This window comes from Equus przewalskii, chromosome 15 (genome assembly GCF_037783145.1).
Source record: "Equus przewalskii isolate Varuska chromosome 15, EquPr2, whole genome shotgun sequence".
NCBI classification, from domain to species: domain Eukaryota; kingdom Metazoa; phylum Chordata; class Mammalia; order Perissodactyla; family Equidae; genus Equus; species Equus przewalskii.
The window spans coordinates 8186073-8208096 of record NC_091845.1 but is presented as its reverse complement, the minus strand read 5'-3'; the positions used below and the strand labels follow the sequence as shown (position 1 = coordinate 8208096).

The 22024-nt window shown below is 48.5% G+C and overlaps 1 protein-coding gene across 2 annotated transcripts in view; it reads left to right on the top strand.

Annotated features, from left to right (window-relative positions):
• Window positions 1-22024, top strand: part of IRAK2 (interleukin 1 receptor associated kinase 2) — a 73537-nt gene that overhangs the window by 36829 nt on the left and 14684 nt on the right. For both annotated transcript variants that reach the window (XM_070576533.1, XM_070576532.1), the window contains 7 exons: window positions 4974-5120; window positions 8997-9088; window positions 14139-14333; window positions 14417-14481; window positions 17071-17185; window positions 19267-19376; window positions 20907-21102. In XM_070576533.1, the coding sequence (XP_070432634.1) occupies window positions 4974-5120; window positions 8997-9088; window positions 14139-14333; window positions 14417-14481; window positions 17071-17185; window positions 19267-19376; window positions 20907-21102 (920 nt within the window). The remainder of the gene's footprint in view (window positions 1-4973; window positions 5121-8996; window positions 9089-14138; window positions 14334-14416; window positions 14482-17070; window positions 17186-19266; window positions 19377-20906; window positions 21103-22024) is intronic.

Here is a 22024-nt window from a genome sequence, read left to right as displayed (position 1 = left end):
TATAATCCCGGGAGAAGCGCGTTGTCCTGGAAGCATGGGCTGCCCCTCTGTGCCAGCCATTGGAAGGATGTAGCCAGCTTGCTTCTGGGTCAGGCCCCTGGCAGACGGGAAACTGTGTGAGATTCAAGCTCGTCACACCCTTGCCCACGAACCTTTTGGCCTCCTTTGCCCCATCCTGCCCTCGATTTTCTATTTTTGTTTCCACACACTCTGACGTCCCAGTGTGAAGGAGTGGGCGTCGTCGCATCTGCACAGCGGTCGGAGACCAGGCTTCCAGGCACCCGGGACAGACAAGCCACGTTTCCTCCCTCTTCTGGCTTTGACGGTGAAAAAGGAGGCAAGCCCAGCCTGCCCTGCGCCTTCCAGCTCAGACCAGGCACCAGCGGGTCCAGGGTAGAAGTGAGGACCTTTGATGTGTATACATATTATTTATTGTCTGCATCTGAAAGGCGTGTCAGCCCACAGCATGCTGACACAGGGCTCCACAGGAAGCCGAAACTGCGCATCAGATTGTCACTGTGCACCCGGGGCCCAATGTGGGGCCGGTCAGCTGGCCTCTGTGGCAGGCTGCAGCCCCTGCGAGGCCGCAGGACGGTTCTCCCCTCCCCATGTGGGGCCCCCCAATCCTGTTGCTTGCACGTGACCCAGGGTGCCAGCCATAGGCCACTGCGTGTTACTGCAAAAGGACGAGAAAAACAGAAAAGCTGGATTCTCCTCAGGATGAGAACATAAAGCAGCCTTTTACATTCCCCGTGGGTGGAGGCCATAGAGGTCAGCCACAGACGGGCTGCGGCCTCGGTGTTCCTGCCAGATATGTCCTGACAGAGGCCAAGTCTGTGCAGAAAAGGGAACAAAAAAGGAACAGGGACTGAGGTGAGGCCAGGCCGGTGGTTGTCCTCACCCCCGTTTGACTGGGGAGGAAACTGAGGCTCAGCCGGGCCTCGGACAGGGGGAAGGTGCTGCTGCTTCTGGGGCCACAGGCAGTTTGGGGTGCAGGTGGGAGCTCCAGGAAGCCAATGTAGCCGGGAGCATCTCCTGCTCTTGTGCGCATGGCCTCTGCAGGAAGTCGCTGTCTGGGGCCCCCTTTGCCAGCAGGCCCCGCTGGCCCCGTGTGAGGGGAGCTGGGGCTAGGCCGTCGCTAGCCTCACACACAGGAGCCGCCTCTGCGCTTTGGCCTCACAGAGATGTCGTGAGGACACCACTGACGTGGCCCTTGGAAGAACACAGGTGGGATCCCACCTGAGGCGGTTTGTGGAGGAAAGATGGTCTCCCTGGGCCAGAGAGGGGAGCACGGGGCGGGGGTGAGGACTCTGAGTGGCCCGGGTGGCCCCTTCCTCCTGGGGCAGGGCACAGCGCTCACTCCTGCACACACTCCGGGAGCGGGCAGCTCTGTGCTGGCTCCGCTCACAAATCAGCATTCACCGCTGGCAACTGTTCACTGTTGTCATTGTGCGCAGGGACTGTGCGTTCTGCCCCGGCCTGTGGAAGGGGGACCTGTGATTTTGTGAGTCCTGCTGGCAAGGTGCTGTTGGGGGCACCTCGCTTCTAGGCTCCCAGTTTCGGCCAGAATGACCTCGGCCTAGTGGGAGTTGGGGTGGGGCCACGTGGCCCATGGATGCCCTTCTGCGGTACCGGAGGACCCCAGGTGAGGAGAAATGAAGGGTGTGTTCTCCGGGGCTCCCACTGTTGGGCGCGAGTCCTGCCCACAGCCCTGGCCTCGCACCTTCCTGCCTCAGTGTCCATCTTTTCACTCTCTCCCTCAGGCAAGTGTCCTCCACTCTCGCTGAGTCTCCGTTTCCTTACTTCCAGGGTTGTGGTGCGGAGGCTTGTGGGAAAATAGCAGGAGCACGTCTTAGACAGCCGGCGGCACAAAGCAGCAGCGAGCTGGATCTGCGTCTGGTGCTCGCCCGCTGGCTAATCTGTCTGGCGGATTCCCCAGGGCCAGCGGCCGCGCGCTCTGGTTTAGAAGTCTCCGTTCTGGTCATTATTTTAGTTAGCTTGCTTGCTGATTTTTTTCTCAAGAAACATAATTTACTGTGCAACTGATGCATGATTGCTGTTGAAAAATTCTGCAATGTGAATAAACTGAAAAACAAGACCCCCTGAAAACCCACATACAAAGTTGTTGATAATCACACTGCCTAGAAATAATGTGTTAAAATTTTGTGTATATTTTCAGGCTTTATCTCTTCATATATAGATGTCTTCTATATTTTTACACATGTTTTACCACAAATCTGGTAATATCTAATTATATATTCTCTTTCGTCGTCACTCAACAGTATATTGTGGTTTCCAGAGGCAGGGGGTGGGGGTGGGTGAAATGGGGGAAGGGGGTCAAAAGGTGCAAACTTCCAGTTATGAGATAAATAAGTCCTGGGTGTGTAATGGACAGCATGGTGACTATAGTTAATAACACTGTATTGAATATTTGAAAGTTGCTAAGAGAGATCTTAAAAGTTCTCATCACAAGGAAAAGGATGTTAACTAGACTTGTGGTGATCATTTCACAGTATGTACAGATATCAAATCGCTGTATTGTACACCTGAAACTAATATAATGTTATATGTCAATTAAAAAAAATATGTTAACAGCTTTCCATGTCAATGGATATACACATACGTCATTTTAGTTACTATTAAAGTAAAAAAACCCCACACAAGTTAAAAAATTTCAATGAATAGTTAAATTCATAGAAACAGAAAGTGGAATGGGGGTTGCCAGGCGCTGCGTAAGGGGAAGTTGTGTTTAATGGGGACAGAGTTTCAGTTTGGGAAGTTGAAAAAGTTCTGGAGGTGGATGGCGGTGACAGCTGCACAACAGCGTGAGTGCACTCAATGCCACCAAACGGTAGACTTAAAAGGAGTTAAGATGATAAATTTTATGTTATGTGTATTTTACCACAATTAAAAAATATATATAATAAAACAAAAACTAAGTGTCAGTGATTCAGAGTTGTATGCAGTGAAAAGAAAAGCCTCGCGCCCTGCCCTCCTTACACGCTCTGTTTGGGCTGCTGAACAGATAACTGGGATTTGAAAATACCACCCAGAGCAGTAACGGAGCTCCCGTCCTTTGAGGGAAGGCTTGCGGGCAGCGTCTGCCCAGCCCTCCTGAAGGGCGTCCACAGTGGATGCAGCTGGGAAGCCAGGGCCTGGACTCTGAACGGCTAAGCTATGCTACTTCTTTTATAAGATAGTTTCATTTCAAAGAATAAGGTGTCAGTGACAGTAAAGGAAACACAACAAGGACAAAGTCACCCATTATCCCCCATCCAGCCTTCTCGTCCCTTCTGTGCATTCCCAACAGCCTTTCTTCACATGCTCCCACCCTTTTTGCCAGCTTTTCCACAGGCGGCCCCGGGGCGGCACCCTTGGCAGAGGGGAGTGGGGGCTGGAGGGGTGGTGGTGACAGTGGTGTTCCAGTAGTTCTGCCCGAGCCAACCCAGGTTTGAATCTTTTCAGCTGTTTGGCTTGGGACACATCATCTTACCTATCTGATTCTCAATACTAAAATGTAGATAATTCTGTTAACTACCAGAGATTGTCATGAAAATAAAAAATCTGTGTGTGCCATACAAGTGTAGTGCCGGAATTTAGGCGTTGTTAATACTGTTCTAGCCCCAAAGCTCGGGCTTGAAAAACTTGGTCCCACGGTAATGATCGACTTTGTTTAGAGACACAGTTTACTTGTTGGAATAAATGCTGCTGGAGACTCAGAGGCCAGAGAGGTTTTGTTCCAGCCCTGCCTGATGCTCGATGAGAGTAAGCAAGTCGGCGGCCTTCCCTGGGACTTCAGTGCCCCCATTTTTTCGATTCTCAAACATGGGTCCACCTCAGACCAGCAGAGGGTGAAGGGCCTTGAACGCAGGGCTGTAGGGTTTGGATTTGATCTGGGAGGCACGGGGGAGATAGACGAGTTCAGTGAAGAGTGTACACTTTATCTGGGCTACAGGGAGTCACAAAGGCTGCAAGCAGGCGGGTGATGAGGCCAGGGCTGCATTTTAGTAAGATGCATCCTGGGTGGAGATCTGGAGGCCTCCTGTGTGGGAGGGAGCGGTCAGCCTGCAGAGGTGAAGCCGCGGCTGCGGTGGAGGAGGGCAGAGGAAGCTAGTTCTCCGAGAAGCTGGTGGAAGCCAGTGTGCATACGCCCTCACAGCACCTTTAGGGTTTCCCAAATTCATGCAAAGGGGAAGTGACTGCTCTCAAGAAAGCAGGTGACCTCCGCCCAGGCTGCTTTCGCCAGTCCCGCCTGCCTAGGCTGTGTGACAGCAAGCCACTTAACCTGCTCAGGCCTCGGTTTCCTCATCTCTAACGGCGATGGAATGCAAAGACCTGGTGGGGATTTGGTGTCTGCAGAGTTAGGCTGGGACTGGCAGAGTGGGTGCTCTGTTGATGTAGCTGCCGGTTGCAGGGTTTTCGTCTACAGAATGGGGAAGGGCACACGTTTCCACTGCTTGTGGAAGGGGAAGCTAAACGACTGCCAGAACTTTTATATTTAGGGGCTCAACTAAGGGTTTACTGAGATGGATATCTTTAACTTCCCCACATGTTCAGGGAAATGCACGGCCTTACGAAGTCCTTTCACATCTGCATCTCATTTCCCCCTCCCAACAGCCCTGTGACATAGGTAAGCTGCTATTATCATTATCATCATCTCCATTTCGTAGGTGAGGAAACAGGCTCAAAGAAGGAAAGTGACTTGTCTAAGGTCACACAGCTGGTAGGACTGGAAGGCAGCTGTGTCTGACTCAGAATATCAGAGCTGGGCCAATCACGGGAGATTGTCGTGTCCACCCACTGCATTTTATGGAGGAGGAGGCCGAGGCCCAAAGTGGGAAAGAACTCGCTGGGGCACACTGGATTGGAGGCAGAGCCAGGAACAGAACACGAGTCTCTTACTTCCAGACCCAGCCCCTCGATGGCTTCCCATTTCATTGAACCATAATAACTTTGTTTCCACCTTGTTTCAGGGAAACCAGCTCCTGAAATCAAGTCTTCTGTCCCATACTTCCCGGATGCCGTGAACCCAGGGAGGCCTTTGGCAGCGTCTGTGAGAGACACCAAGGATGGACAGGAGCAGGGGCAGCCCACGAGGACGGCTGCCTCCCCAGGCTCAAGTACTTTAATTCAATTTAATTTTTTATTTAAAGGAAATTTATTTAAGGAAATGATATATCTATAAGGATGTTCAGCTCAGCATGTAGTAGCAAAAAATTGGAAACAACAATGGGGATGATAAAATTAATGACAGAGGGTCTTAAAGGTAATACTGTTACATAACATAATAATATGTTAACAATGAGGTATGTGTGTTTACATACGTGGAAACATGCTCATGCTATATTGAGTTTAAAAAGTCAGATAACCTGGGCCAGCCTGGTGGCATAGTGGTTACGTTCCTGGGATTCGTGGGTTCGGATCCTGGATGCAGACCTATACACTGCTTGTCAATCCACGCTGTGCCAGCGTCCCACATAAAACAGAGGAAGACTGGCACAGATGTTAGCTCAGTGGCAATCTTCCTCAAGTAAAAAAAGTCAGATAACAAAAGAATGTGTATCATTTCTTACCATTTTTATAAAAAGAAATAAATAACTCAGTAGATGAAGGCATTCTACGTGCCAGACACTGTTCTAAGCACTTCATAGATGTGACATTTAATCCTCAGCCATATGAGTTAGGTATTGTAATTATCCCCACTTCACAGACGAGGAGGCTGAAGCACAGAGAGGGTAAACAGCCTGCCAAGGTCATGTGCTTCGGGCCCAGGTATTTCACCTGTGATTCTCAGCCCCCAGCCGGGAGCTTCTGGGCGGTGCCTCACTGAGTTGCCCGACAGGTAAAGCGAGGAAGCACAGCCTGCCCAAGGTCAAATCTCTGGTGATGATGGAGGCAGGCCTTGAGCCCAGCTCTGTCGGATCCCAGGAGGGCAGATGGGGAAGCTGGAGAGGCAGAGCCGCTGCCAGCCACAGGGCGGGACACAGAAAACCCCAGGTTACACACAGCACTGCTCTCTGTTCTGTACTCGTGCTACAAGGATGCAACTCACCAGGATGAGATGCAGAGCATTCTGCTTGGGAAGTAGACATTCTAGAAAGATTTCTATGGGAAATGGTATTTTTTTTTTTTTTAGGAAAAGTTTCAGCACACGAAGGGTTAACTCTTAGTGTTTTGGAAATGATATTTATGGAGACCAGTGTCTTCCCTGCCCCATTCCTTCCACAGGCTTTACAAAGTAAGGGCGAGTGCTTATCTGATTTGTCAGCCTTGTGGTATTGGCCCAAATCCCATTCCTTTTTTCCTCAAAACCACAGGGCAAAGTAGACTCAGCCAGTCCTCCAACTAGTGGCCCTCATATGTCACAAGAGCAGACCTCAGCCGTCCCCCAGCCTGAGAGGCCTGGTGCAGCCTCAGAGCAAACCTCAGGCATCAAGTCAGACCAGAAAGAGTCATGGCTGGTGTGAGGCCAGCACTGACCTTGGAGCCCCTGGGCCAAGGGGAGGACCAGGGACCTGTGCGCAGTGAGCGCTGGGGCCAGAGCGCCAAGGAGCAGAACTCAGGAGGGAAGCAGGGGGGACGTCTAATTGCCTGGAGCAGTGGTTCCAGGGTGGGGAGCCTGTACCCCCAGTGGTGCATGAGAACATGGGTGTTAGAAAAAAATATGTATCACATGCACAAAAACCCAGGGATTTCAAGACTAAATGCATAGTATATGCATTAAAGTGGATTAAAAGAAAAACAACTCACAGTGACATGGCACAGAGACACGCCCAACAACTAGGAGATGGATGAACGTGACTGTGGTTTGTGGGGTGCTGGCCAAGGCTATGGAGCTGAGGCCAGAGAAAGCAGGGCTCAGGCCGAGGCCTCTGCCAGGGGAGCAGCTGTGGCGGGAACCTTTCTGCCAGGCCAGGACCCTGTGCCAGCCAGCGGCCAGCATAGGCGGGTATTAGTCCAGGTCACCTGAGAAGCGTGCAAGGGTTTTCACAGGACAGATGCCTGAGAGAAAAGGGGGGGGAGCTGGCAGGACTGGGGGAAGGAGAGGGGGTAGGGTTGGGTGGGAGTGTCCTGCCTGCCTGCAGTCTAAGGCAGGCTCCCAGGGCGTCCTCGGCGGGCCCAGAGTCATCATCAGAGTCCTCAGTGTCCCCTCAGTCTCCCCTCTGCCCTCAGTCACAGGGCAACAGCCAGCGGGCAGCATGGGTCGGGTCAGCTAGGGGATGGGATCGTGTGAGGGCGGGGCTCCGAGTCCATTATGCTGCCAGCAGCTGTTCTGTGGCGCGTTTGTTTATTTTATATTCTAGTTTTATTTTTTCCCTTTTTTTGCCCAAGGTTTACTCCCAGTCTGAGCTGTAGCCCTTATCCCCGACGCTCGGTTTACAGTTACTGCGCACGGATAGGCTGAGGGTGTGTGCCAATGTGTGTGCACACCTGTGTGTGTATTTTGGGGAGGTGTGTTTACTTTTAGTAGCCATTCTGGGGTTCCCTGATGCGGTGTGGGTGTGCACACACGGGACCTCCTCAGTGTAGTTCTTTCAAATATAGCCAACCCTGGAAAATGTGAAAAAAAAAACAAAACCAAAACCGAAGCCCCTGGAAGCAGCAGAGGCCCCTGGCCAGCCCTGTGGGGTGAGGGGCTCAGGCCCAGCGTGGGGCCTTCCATTTTCTTGGCTGCCTGGGGAGCAGCTTAGCAAGGCTGACTCTGGTTTCAGCATGCTGCTATTTTCTATCTTCCCAATTAATTCTTTTATGGCCAAGGTTCCAGATTAATCACTCCTTTCTGGATGTCGTGAACCAGAAATACCTGAAGCAGGTGGATTTGACTAGCAACCCTGGGGTCAAAGCCAGGTTCCCTCGGAAGGGCCGGCACCCAGTTACTCACACGCCATTCCTGCCGTGGAGCCACTTGAGTCTTTCCAAATGGTGACATCTGCAGCTTCCGGTTTCTGGCCAAGGCCTGCTTCCACGTGTGGCAGCCACAACAGCCCGTCCCACCCCCAGCAGCCCCCGCCCTGATCAGGCAGACCCCGGACTGCCACACTGGTCTTCAGATTAATCTTCCTGTCGTGCCTGGTGAAGAAATGTCACCCCCTTTGACCTGACTTTTCCCTCACCCCTTGACTCCTCTTAAAGCCTTCTCTCTTGTGGATCTTCATTCACTGAGGGATTAAGAGCACACACTGGAGCCACTGACTGTGTGCCCTTGGAAAGGTTACTTAACTGCTCTGTGCCTCAGTTTCACCGTCTGTAAGGAGTAGGTGATAATGGTCCCCGTCTCCTAGGTTATGGTGAGGGTTAAATGAGTTGACACAGTGAAGCACTTAGAACAGTGCCTGGAGTGATGTCAGCGTTTGCTCAGTAAGCGTGCCTGGAATATTTACCGCACGCCTGGGCTTTCCCACTGCCACACCTCCTCAGGGGCCGGTGCCACCGCCACGGTGCCCTCCTACCTCACAGACACTTGGCCCAGGTCAAATGCTCCTTCCTCTGTGAACCTCCTTGGTCTCCCTACCTGCTTGGCCAGCCTCTCCTGCCTCCCACCTTGGAGGTTGGTTGTTGCTGTTCCCGCTGCAGTGGAGGTTTCTGGAAGGCAGGCGCCCTAGCTAATTTGCCTCTGAGTCCTCTGCTCCTCGCACAGGAGGTGGGATAGTGTGGGGTTAGACATCACACGAATTTTTGTTTGAAGGCTGGCTCTGCCGCTTACTCTCTGTGTGGCCCTGGGCAAGTGGCCACCTGCAGTGCCTCCATTTCTCCACCGAGCAAATGGGGGTTATTTGCAGGACCAACCCGTAGGGCTGTCATAAGGCTTCAGTGAGGTGACGGACGAGGAGTGTGTAGGATGGCATCTGGAAGGGCCGCGGAGTGGCCACTGTCATTATTGACAGTGAGTGTTTGTGGAGTGAATGAGAGACAGGCTTGGTCTGGGGGCCGGAGAGAGAACCACCCCCCTCCTTCTCCAGTGAGCAGCAGCCTGACCCACACTCTCTCCTTTCCAGGGCCCCCTCCGGCCAGAACCAGCCTCCCGCTTCCTCCTGAAGATGCCTCTTCTGCCTTAAACACCGAGCCTCCAGCTTCATCTGATTCAAAGGTAAATCGCGCCATCCCCCAGCTTGCTGCTCTCCCTCGAAAATGCAGCCTGAGGCCAGTGGAGGGGTGGGGGGTCAGGACGAGGGGAGAGAAGAGGCCCTTTGGATTGCTCTGAGCTTCTAAGACTGTACCTGTCGGAGTCGGGGGTCAGTACAGCGGGGCGGGGAGGGGTGGGGCTTGAGTGAACCCACGTTTTTTTTTTTTTTTTTATTAATGTTATGATAGATTACAACCTTGTGAGATTTCAGTTGTACATTTTTGTTAGTCATGTTGTGGGTACACCACTTCCCCCTTTGTGCCCTCCCCCCACCCCCCCTTTTCCCTGGTAACCACCGATCTGATCTCCTTATCAATATACTAACTTCCACCTATGAGTGGAGTCATATAGAGTTCGTCTTTCTCTGACTGGCTTATTTCGCTTAACATAATACCCTCGAGGTCCATCCACGTTGTTGTGAATGGGCCAATTTTGCCTTTTCTTATGGCTGAGTAGTATTCCATTGTGTATATATACCACATCTTCTTTATCCAATCATCAGTTTCTGGGCATGTAGGCTGGTTCCACGTCTTGGCTATTGTAAATAATGCTGCGATGAACATAGGGGTGCAACGGACTCTTGAGATTTCTGATATCAGGTTCTTAGGATAGATACCCAGTAATGGGATGGCTGGGTCATAGGGTATTTCTATTTTTAACTTTTTGAGAAATCTTCATACTGTTTTCCATAGTGGCTGTACCAGTTTGCATTCCCACCAACAGTGTATGAGGGTTCCTTTTTCTCCACAACCTCTCCAACATTTGTCACTCTTGGTTTTGGATGTTTTTGCCAATCTAACGGGTGTAAGGTGATATCTTAGTGTAGTTTTGATTTGCATTTCCCTGATGATTAGCGATGATGAACATCTTTTCATGTGTCTATTGGCCATATTCATATCTTCTTTTGAGAAATGTCTGTTCATGTCCTCTGCCCATTTTTTGATCGGGTTGTTTGTTTTTTTGTTGTTAAGCAGTGTGAGTTCTTTGTATATTATGGAGATTAACCCTTTGTCAGATAAGTGGCTTGTAAATATTTTTTCCCAATTAGTGAGCTGTTCTTTTGTTTCAATCCTGTTTTCCCTTGCCTTGAAGAAGCTCTTTAGTCTGATGAAGTCCCATTTGTTTATTCTTTCTATTGTTTCCCTCAACTGAGGAGTTACAGTGTCCGAAAAGATTCTTTTGAAACTGATGTCAAAGAGTGTACTGCCTATATTCTCTTCCAAAAGACTTATTGTCTCAGGCCTAATCTTTAGGTCTTTGATCCATTTTGAGTTTATTTTGGTGTGTGGTAAAAAAGAATGGTCAATTTTCAATCTTTTGCATGTGGCTGTCCAGTTTTCCCAGCATCATTTGTCGAAGAGACTTTCTTTTCTCCAATGTAGGCCCTCTGCTCCTTTGTCGAAGATTAGCTGTCCATAGATGTGTGGTTTTATCTCTGGGCTTTCAATTCTGTTCCATTGATCTGTGGACCTGTTTTTGTACCAGTACCATGCTGTTTTGATCACTGTAGCTTTGTAGTATGTTTTGAAATCGGGGTTTGTGATTCCGCTGGCTTTGTTTTTCTTGCTCAGGATTGCTTTAGCAATTCGCTGTCTTTTGTTGCCCCATATGAATTTTAGGATTGTTTGTTCAATTTCTGTGAAGAATGTTCTTGGGATTCTGATTGGGATAGCATTGAATCTGTATATTGCTTTAGGTATTATGGACATTTTTAACTATGTTTATTCTTCCAATCCATGTGCATGGAATGTCTTTCCATCTCTTTATGTCATCGTCAATTTCTTTCAAGAGAGTCTTGTAGTTTTCATTGTATAGATCCTTCACTTCCTTGGTTAAGTTTATCCCAAGGTATTTTATTCTTTTCGTTGCGATTGTGAATGGGATTGAGTTCTTGAGTTCTTTTTCTGTTAGTTCATTGTTAGTGTATAGAAATGCTACTGATTTATGCACGTTAATTTTATACCCTGCTACTTTGCTGTAGTTGTTGATTATTTCTAATAGTTTTTCTATGGATTCTTTGGGGTTTTCTATATATAAGATCATGTCGTCTGCAAACAGCGAGAGTTTTACTTCTTCATTACCTATTTGGATTCCTTTTATTTCTTTTTCCTGCCGAATTGCTCTGGCCAGCACCTCCAGTACTATGTTGAATAGGAGTGGTGAAAGTGGGCACCCTTGTCTTGTTCCTGTCCTCAGAGGGATGGCTTTCAGTTTTTGTCCATTGAGTATGATGTTGGCTGTGGGTCTGTCATATATGGCCTTTATTATGTTGAGGTACTTTCCTTCTATACCCATTTTATTGAGGGTTTTTATCATAAATGGGTGTTGGATCTTGTCGAATGCTTTCTCTGCATCTATTGAGATGATCATGTGGTTTTTGTTTTTCATTTTGTTGGTGTAGTGTATCACGTTGATTGACTTGCGGATGTTGAACCATCCCCGTGTCCCTGGTATAAATCCCACTTGATCATGGTGTATAATCTTTTTGATGTATTGCTGTATTCAGTTTGCCAAAATTTTGTTGAGGATTTTTGCATCTATGTTCATCAGTGATATCGGCCTGTAGTTCTCCTTCTTTGTGTTGTCCTTGTCAGGTTTGGGGATCAGAGTGATGTTGGCTTCATAGAATGTGTTAGGGAGTGCTCCATCTTTCTCAATTTTCTGGAACAGTTTGAGGAGAATAGGTATTAAGTCTTCTTTGAATGTTTGGTAGAATTCTCCAGAGAAGCCGTCTGGTCCTGGACTCTTATTTTTGGGGGGGTTTTTGATTACCGTTTCTATTTCCTTACTTGTGGTTGGCCTATTCAGATTCTCCATTTCTTCCTGATTCAGTTTGGGGAGATTGTAGGAGTCTAGGAATTTGTCTATTTCTTCCAGGTTGTTCAATTTGTTGGCATATAGTTTTTCATAGTATTCTCTTATGATCTCTTGTATTTCATTGGTATCTGTTGTGATTTCTCCTCTCTCATTCCTAATTTTATTAATTTGCGATTTCTCTCTTCTTTTCTTGGTGAGTCTGGCTAGGGGTTAGTCAATTTTGTTAATTCTTTCGAAGAACCAACTCTTTGTTTCATTGATCCTTTCTATTGTCTTTTTTGTTTCAATATCGTTTATTTCTGCTCTTATTTTTATTATTTCCCTCCTTCTACTGACTCTGGGCTTTGTTTGTTCTTCTTTTTCTAGTTCTGTTAGGTGTCGTTTGAGGTTGCTTATGTGAGCTTTTTCTTGTTTAGTGAGGTGAGCCTGTATTGCGATGAATTTCCCTCTTAGGACTGCTTTTGCTGCATCCCAAATGATTTGGTATGTCGTGTTCTCATTTTCATTTGTCTCCAGATAAAATTTGATTTCTTCTTTAATTTCTTCAATGATCCATTGTTTGTTCAGAAGCGTGTTGTTTAGTCTCCACATTTTTGCACCTTTCTCTGCTTTTTTCTTGTAGTTGATTTCTAGTTTCATAGCATTATGATCAGAAAAGATGCTTGATATTATTTCAACTCTCTTGTATTTATTGATGTTTGCTTTGTTTCCCAAAATATGGTCAATCCTTGAGAATGTTCCATGTGCACTTGAGAAGAATGTGTAACCTGCTGTTTTTGGATGAAGTGTTCTATATATATCTATTAAGTCCATCTGGTCTAATTTTTCATTTAATTCTATAATTTCCTTGTTGATTTTCTGTCTGGATTGAACCCACGTTTTTAATGCGTTTTTCCATTATTTGTGTTTAAATGAGAACTGATCGTTGGTATCTTCCTCCCCCCCCCAAATATATCAGTTGCAGTAGTGCCTTGCTTACAATCCGCCTCCCCTCCAACCTTTCTTCAACCCAAAGTATGTCTGAGTTATCCTGAATTTTCAATGACTTGGGTGCAGGCCCACACATGGCTTTTGTGGGTCTTCGGCACTTCTGTCTTCACGAGCCCTTTCCTTTGTTAAAAAAAAAATTTAAAATTCTATCTTACGATTGCCTTAACATAGAGATGGATTAAAAATTAAAACATTTTCTTCGCCTCTAAAAGTTTATTTTTGTTCTTCCGATTTTAAAAGAGATTGAAATGTTTTTGTGGGCCCCTAAGGGTGTCGTCGTGGGCAGCTGCCTGGCGAGGAAGCCCGCTCCGGGGGGGTCTGTGAAGTGGAGCTCCCCCAGAACAGAGACTGCTGCTCAAGCAGGCTTTTAGTTTTCTTTGAAAATTAATCATTTTCAAAGACGATTTAGTAACTTAGAAGAGTGACCATGGGTTAATGTTAAGTGAAAACACCAGAATTCAAAACTGTGCATGTGCCTGATTCCAGTTTGTTGGATAGACCCGTGTATATCTAATCGTCACGGGACGCCCCAAACTTGAGTGGGAGTTAAGTGGATGATGGGGTTATGGATGACTTCCCCCCTGCTTTTCTAAGACAGTTTATAAGAACACATTAGTTTAAAAGGACTTAGGTTTATGTACAGCTGTTTGAAGGCAAGTGATCGGAGCAGAGCTCTTTTTATAGGCTTGTACTTGCAAGCAGCCTCCGCAGCTCTGATGACAGCATCGTGTTTGGTTAAGTGAACCTATATCCCGCTTCCCAGCGTGTACACCACGGCTAGGACCAGGGGTGCCAGCTTGGCTGTCGACCAGCCGTGTGACCTCCCCTCAGCTCTTCAACCCCCTCGGTGCTCCCCTTTGTAAACTGAAAAGAAGGAAACATCAACCGTGTGCCAGGAATACTCACATTTTAGTTAATCTGCAAAATTACCCTCCGGAGTACTGTTGTTAGCTTCACTTTTGCTGATGAAGAAATGAGGTCTCAGAGAGGTTAAGTAACTTGTCCAAGTTCACAGAGCAAGCTAGAGGTGGAGCTGGGGTTTGAGCTGGCCTTGTTCATGTCCTTTTCACCATTCCTCCTCACTGGATAAGATGACCCTCCTCACCCCCCAGCTCTGATGTTCTGAGATACCCCGAGGTGGGAGGGAAAATAATATTTTCCGTATTAATTCCATATTAATCTCCGTCTCTTCTCCCTGAATTCCTAGGATTTTAGCGCCTCCATTCCCGAGGAAGAAACACTTTTGAGCCTGGCTGGAGACAGCCTTTTCTGGAGTGAGGCGGACGTGGTCCAAGCAACAGATAACTTCAACCAAAACCACAAAATCAGCGAGGGGACCTTTGCTGATGTCTACAGAGGGCACCGGCACGGCGAGCCATTCGTCTTCAAGAAGCTCAGAGAGGCAAGCACATCTTGCCTTCCAGTTCGGCGTGGAGGCTGCAGGCATGGGGCGGGATTTTCATGTTTCTGTGTCTTTTCCCACAGATGGCCTGCTCAGGTCTAGGATCAATCAAAAAGTTTTTCCAGGCAGAGGTCCAAATCTGTCACAGGTAAGCCTGCCCCTGGGAAAATACTTCGTTTAATAATGATGACAGCTCACCCTTATGTCGTGCTTCCTATGTGGCAGGCGTGTTTTAAGCACTCTAGGTGTATAAACTCGTTTAATCCTCACAAGAATTCTGTAATGTAGGTACTATCATCACATTATTTTACACATGGGCAGATTGAAGCACAGAGAGGTTAAGTGTCTTGTCCAAGATCACATAGCTAGTAAGTGGCAGAGCTGGAATTTGAACCTAGGTTGATGTGGCTCCATAGTCCATGCTTTCCCTATGTAGCAACTATATTCATAGGTTAGAATTAGAAAAGAATGTGGGCTCACTTGGCCCGACTGCTTCCTTCCAGGGAGGGAGTCATCTGCTTCTATGCCAGCTTTTGAGATGGGCAGAGACTCACTGGTTCCAACCCTCAGGGAGAATCCGTCTTAAAATCAGAGCGCTCTAGAGCAGGCCTCGGCAAAGGACCCGCGGGCTAACTCTGGCCCCATCTGAGAGCTAAAAACGGTTTTTACATTCTTTTTTTTTTTTTGAGGAAGATTAGCCATGAGATAACTGCTGCCAATCCTCCTCTTTTTGCTGAGGAAGACTGGCCCTGAGCTAACATCCATGCTATCTTCCTCTCCTTTATATGTGGGATGCCTACCACAGCATGGCTTGCCAAGCTGTGCCATGTATGCACCTGGGATCTGAATCTGTGAACCCTGGGCCGCTGAAGCAGAATGTGTGCACTTAACTGCTGCGCCACCGGGCCAGCCCCAAGGTTTTTACATTCTTAAAGGGTTGAAAAAATAAAAAGAAGAATATTTCGTGACACGTGAAAAGTATATGAAATTCTGACTTGAGTGTCCAGAATCAAGTTTTATTGGAACACGGCCACGCTCATTTATTTCTGTGTCGTCTGTGGCTACTTTTGTGCGATAGTGCACGTTGAGTAATTGCACCAGAGACGTGTGGCCTGCAAAGTCTGAAATATTTACTGTCTAGCTCTTTCCAGAGAAATTTTGCTGTCCTCCGGTCTTGAGCGGTAAGGACCTTCAAAAGTGATCCTCAGACCTGCTCATTTTACAGATGAGGAAACTGAGGCTGGAGAAGTGAAGTGAGCCCTGTCGCAGAGCTGGGTGGGGACTGAGAAAGAGAAAGGGAAGACTATCTGGAGACCTGGGCACTTGTCCTGGCTCTGCCGTCATTGACTGATGAGTTCAAGCAACGCGTATTGGGTGCCTGTCCTGGGCTGGACACCAGCTGTCATTCAGCCTTGGCAAGTCACTGTCTGAGTTTCCTCTGCCACTGTGCAGCCAAGTAATGCATGATAATTGTAGAGTATTTTAAGAAATAAAGACAGTTACGTGTAAGAAAGTAGAGATCACCTATTTTTCCATAGCACCTGTAATGAACTACTACTGTATTAATATTTTGATCTGTTTTCTTTAATCATTTCTCTGTTCATACACGTGTATGAATACACTCACACGCACACACACATATACACACACTTTAGTGGAAACTGGAAGTCTCATCCCCTTCCACCTTGGCGTAGTGCCTTCCCAGAGTCCGCAGTCAGTCATTCTTTCATTCATTGATTTGGCAAATGTGTGTTGCTGGGTTGTCAAGGCTGTTCCCAGCTCTAGGGAGTGTGGGCTGGCGGGTGGGCCAGGAACACACCAGGGGGAAAGTGAAGGGTAAATACCTCTAATGAATGTGAACACGTGAAGTAGGACGGCCTGGGGACAGTGGGGGAGGGCAGAGGGATCAGGCAGGAGGCCACTGCATAGTCCTGGGGAGAGTCCCTCAGGGTTTGAGCCGAGGCAGAGGAGGGGGACCAAGGAGGCGTTTGAAGCTGTTTGTAATGGTGAACGGTGACTAATTAGATGAGGGAGGTGAGGAGGTTTCTAGGAAGCCGGATGGAGGCTGGTGCCCTTTGCTGAGACAATAGCTGTGGGTGGAGAGGCAGGTCTGGGGCTTGTGTCCAGGCTGTTCACCTGGAGCATCTGGAGGCAATTCAGCATTCAGGCCTGGAGCTCAGGATGGGCTGGAGGTGAGGGATTTGGGAGTGTTCCTCCTAGAGGAGGGAGACACCTCGAGGAGCAGCTTGTAAAACAAGGTGGTGAGCCCAGCCAAGGAGACTCAGGTTTCAAAGGAAGACAGAGGAGGAGGATCTTGGTGAAAAAGGCCAAGAAAGAGTGGCCAGAGAGGAAGGAGGAGGGAGCAATGACTTATAACCCAGCGGAAGAGGATTTTGGGGAAGCACCCCAGTCCTGGGAGTCAGACAGACCTGCGGGCTGATCCTGGCTTCACTGCTTGCTGGTCGTGACCTTGGGCAAGTTCCGTAACCTCTGAGCCTCAGTTTCCGGAAGATGGGGTGGTTAAGGTGTCATTTGCTCCAGAGCAGTGAGGCGGGATACCTTGGAGCCCCTTGACTTGAGGCTCCTCGAAGGCAGGCAGTTTTCATCCTTCTGCCCTGGTGCTGGGCCCTCTGCGGGGCGGCGAGGGCGGGAGAGGGCTGCGAGGTGAGGAAGTGGAGCAGTCTGTGATCGTTCCTTCTGTCTGACTCCTCACCCCTGCGCCGGTGCCTGTTTTCAGATGCTGCCACCCCAACGTCTTACCTCTGCTGGGCTTCTGCACCGGAGGACAGTTTCACAGCTTGGTCCACCCCTACATGGCAAATGGTTCTCTACAGGACAGACTCCAGCACCAGGTAAGGGGCTGGGTCACGGTCAGAGAACAGGGCCAGGCAGCACCCAGTTAGAGAATCAAGGGTGAAGGATTTATAGGAGCCCAGAGGGAGAGGAGCCATCCAGAGAGGCTCTTAAGGAGAGAAGTCAGGCCAGGATAGTTACGATCTGGCTAAACATCTTCAGGTAAAAACCTATGGGGGGCCAGCCTGGCAGCTGAGTGGTTAAGTTCCCGTGCTCCATTTCGGCGGCCCTGGGTTTTACCGATTGGGATCCTGGATGCGGTCATGGCACCGCTCATCAGGCCATGGTGAGGTGGCGTCCCACATAGCACAGCCAGGACCTACAACTAGAATATACAATTATGTACTGGGGGCTTTGGGGAGAAGAAGAAAGAAAACAAAACAAAAAAAAGAAGAAGATTGGCAACAGATGTTAGCTCAGGTGCCAATCTTAAAAAAAACCTATGAAAAAATTATTTGACAAGAGGCATTTCATTTAAGTCAAGAACAAGACAGTGGTATCCCATAGTGCTAATTTTATTCAACGTTCTTCTGGAGGTGCTAGCCAATGCAATAGGACAAGGAAAAGAATTGAGAGAGAGATTATGAAAAAGTAGAGACAAGTTTTTATTAAAAAAATGCTATTCTAATGGATACCTGTTTGCTTGTATATTCATGGACTATCTCTGGAAAGATACAGGAAACTGGTACCTGGGCCACCTCTGGGGAGGAGAGCAGGTAGCTGGGCTCAGGACAGGAGGGGACCTTTTATACACACCCTTTTGCACCTCTCACATGTTATACCACATGAGTGTAATACCTATTAAAATTACAATTTTTCAAACAAACCAACCTCCTTCCCATAAAATCCTCAAAGAGAGGGGAAAAAGTTATTGCACAACACAATTATTGCCTCCCTTGGCAGGGCCCAGACAAAGCCGCTGTTCATGGTGTAGTGCTGGTCACCGGCTCTGCTGAGCCTCGCTGTGTGTGAGATGCTGTGATGAGGGCTTCGCACACTTCTCCTTCAGGCCTTGCCACAGCCCAAGAGGTTTTCTCCATTTTCCAAAAGATGAGTCTCTGGCACAGAGAGCTGCAGCGTCTTTCCCAAAGGAACACAGTTGATAAGGATCAGGGCCAGGGTTTAAACTGGGTTCATCTGGTTCCAGATTCCTGAATTTTTGTGAAGAAATCTATTAGCAAAGGCCAGTTCTTAGAGGATGTGGGATCTAAGACAGGACTTGAAAAATACGTGGCAATTTAGCCTGGAGATTCAGTCTTAGAACAACAGTGGCAGCCCCTGGGGAGGGTGGGGGGCCTTAGTCCACCCTACAAGCCCCATCAGCCCTTGTGAAGTCTCCCCAAATACGCTTAAAATTGGCCTAAGGCCCATTTGCTTGTTGTGCCAACACAAGCTCCCTAGCTCCTCTCCCGACCAGCCCCTCCTAGAGAAGAATTTCAGAGCTGCCGCTGTAATAGTTGTGATAAAAATAGCTGCTGCTGGGGCCTGGCCCGGTGGCATAGTGGTTAAGTTCACAAGCTCCGCTTCAGTGGCCCGAGGCTCACAGGTTCAGATCCCAGGTGCAGACCTACACACCACTCATTGTCCCATGTACAAAACAGAAGACGACTCGCACGGATGTTAGCTCAGAGACCGTCTTCCTCAGCAAAAAGAGGAAGATTGGCAACAGATGTTAGCTCAGAGCCAATCTTCCTCACCAAAAAAGTCCCACAAGAAACAAAATAGCTGCTGCTTATTGAGCACCCACTGTGTGGCAGGCACTATGCTAGGAGCAGACCATACACTCCTTTGAATTCTTATGACAACCCTAAACCATAGGGATTAACATTTCCATTTTATGTCTGAAGAAACCAAGGCTCAGAGACATTGAGTGTCTTTTCCAGTCACACAGCTAGTGCGTGTCTGAGCTGGGATTTACACCTAGATCTGTCTGATGTCAAAACTGGTATCCTACCAGCAAACCAAGCTGTTGCAGAGGACAGGAAGGGCTGGAGGAGAGACAGGAGCCCAAGACCCTGCCACTGGGACTTTAAAAAGGCACAGGTGGGACTTTTCCTCTGCCTCCTTTTCTTTCTCTCAGGGTGGCTCAGACCCCCTCCTCTGGCTCCAGCGCGTCAGCATCTGCTCGGGGCTGCTTCGTGCCGTGGAGCATCTGCACGGCCTGGATATCATCCACAGCAACATCAAGAGGTGAGAGAGGGCGCTGCACCCCGCCGAGGGCCCAGGCTGCAGAGAAGAGGCAGCACACGTTCCTGGGTCCCCTTCCTCTCCCTCTGCCTCTCTTCTCTTTGCCTTTCTCTCCCTGCCTCACCTCCCTTGGGTTTCTTCTTCCTATCTTTGTTATACCCTCAAAAATCAGTATTTCTGGGTTGTGTCTCTGCTAGCTGTCAGCCTGAGCTGCCTGCCTGTTACCAAGCTCGTCTTTCTGAGCTGGGGTTTTCCCAGCAAGCACTACACACCCCTGATGGAGTTCCCTTCTCACACAGCAGCTGATCTGGACCTGTCCTGTGACCCTGGGATTTTGAGCTCCTTGCTCGGGTCTCCTCAGGGCCTGCCCCTGCTGTGTATGTGTTGGTGAGAGCAGCTCGTGTGTGGGAGGCTCCCTGTAGGCCAGGCATGCACCCCAGCATCTCAGCACATGCTCCCAAGAGCAAGAGATCTCCGTCTGGGGACTCAAGGCACAGAGTCCGGAAGATACCAGAAAATCTGGCAAAACTGACCTCGAAACCACAGAACTCACGCTTCCCCAACCTTCTCCCTCTCTGTCCACTTAGCAAGCGGAAGCCCTTTCCTCTTTTCTCTCCCCTCATTATTATTTGATTGCACATAATAGTAAGAAAGGAAATGGAAAGGTGGGAGGTCATCCTGACCCTCCTGCCCACTCTGACTGTCAGCTGGCCTCCAGTTCTCTGTTTCTCTTGTCAACTGCTGCCCACACAGAAGTCTTAGTCCCAAGGCGGCATGGTTACCTGGTAACCAATTCACAGTCTCTTCCCCTCCAGTTTAACATGGTAAATATGTCCCCACACTGCATGTCATCATTTTCAGTGACTTCTTAGTCTTCCGTTGAAGGGATTTGCCCATAATTTACTTAACCACTCCTTAGAGTAGATATTGGAATTGGTGTCTACTTTTTAAAAATACTTAAGGTTAGTTTGAATATTTTTGCAAATGTAGCTTAGTTTTCTTTATTTTTTTTCCCCTTCAGAGTACTTTCTGGGAGTGTTCACTCCCACGGTTTAGAGGACTGAGTCCAAGAAGATTTTAATTACCCTTCTTCTTCCCCACAATCTGGCAGGTTCAGTAACAAAGGATGCTGGCATTTAGACTTGAGCGAGCTGGGCCAGAGCTCGGGGGTCCGCACAGCTTTGGGAGGGACTGAGCCGACAGCGCCTGTGGGCTTGGCAAGCCAAGGGGGGTCAGGGTTGACGTCTGTGGGGATGAGGATGGCCGCACCTGTTTGCCATACCACCTGCCATTCCTGGGGCAGCAGGACTAATCTTAGCTTCATCCCCATTTCCTGGTGGGATTGGGCTCCCAATACTGTCTCTTTCCCTATCAGGACTGGCTCAGAAACCCCATGGTGAGGATCTTCAGTGACCCCCCTCTTGCAGGAGCCAACATTGCTCACTGCTAAGTTGTTTCCGAAAGGGGTCTCTATGGCAACCTCTTCCCATCCAGCTCGAAACGAGAAGGTTCTCTCTGCTTTCTTTTCCACAGCTCCAATGTTTTGCTAGACGAAAACTTCACCCCCAAGCTGGCACATCCAATGGCTCACCTGTGTCCTGTCAACAAAAGGTCAAGGTACACTGTGATGAAGACCCACCTTTTCCAGGCCTCCGCTGCGTATCTGCCAGACGATTTCATCAGGGTGGGGCAGCTGACGAAGCGAGTGGACGTCTTCAGCTGTGGGATAGTAAGAGCTTCCTTTTCTCTTAGACTCGGGCCAGCACTCATTTGTCCTTCTTGCGGCTCCTTTTCAAGCACAGATATAATAGAGGCTCAGATGTGTTCCGTCAAATGTAGTAGGGGCTGGCAAACTGTGGCCTATCTTTTATGGCCTATAACTCAGAATAGTTTTTACATTTATAAAAGATTGAAGAAGAAGAAAAAGATAAAGAAGACTATGTGACAGAGACTTGGTTTGTGGCCCAGAAAGCCTAAAATATTTACTATCTAGCCTGTTACAGAAAAACTTTGCCAACCCTTGAAGTAAAGCCACTCATGAGAGTCCGGATTCCAATAGGCTACAGATATCATCTCCTGAGCTCCCTGATTCCCACCCAGCCGGCCTCTAATGATCCATCCGATTGTTTGTCCTTGTTTGTTCATCCAGCTGTTTTGTCCATCTCTCCATCCGTCTGTCCAGCCATTCATCCAACATCCATCCAACATCCATCCATCCATCCGTCCAACCACCTCCCATCCATTCTGCATCCATCTACCCGTCCAACCTCCGTCCCCGCTACACTGCCATCCCTGTCTGTTATTACTCTGTACCAGGTACTTGGGATATAAATGTGACTGAAACACAGTCCCTCCCCCAGGAGCTCATGGTCTGAGAGTAGCGGTCTGCAGAGTATATTTCTATAGAACGCCGATTCCTTGAGATCTCTATAGGTTTGATGTGTTTAAAGGGTTTGTGACCAAGCAGGTTTGGGAAATGCTCGGTTAAGCAAAGTCAAGCAGATTTCTTTACCACAAAATTAATCAGAGCCTTTAATATGGTAATGAGCCTTTAATCTGGTAATTGTGAATTCGCCATAGCCTGGCAAAGGGTATGCAGCATTTCTCAAGTTAATTTGACTGTGGAACCTTGTTTTCTCAGTATCCTTCAG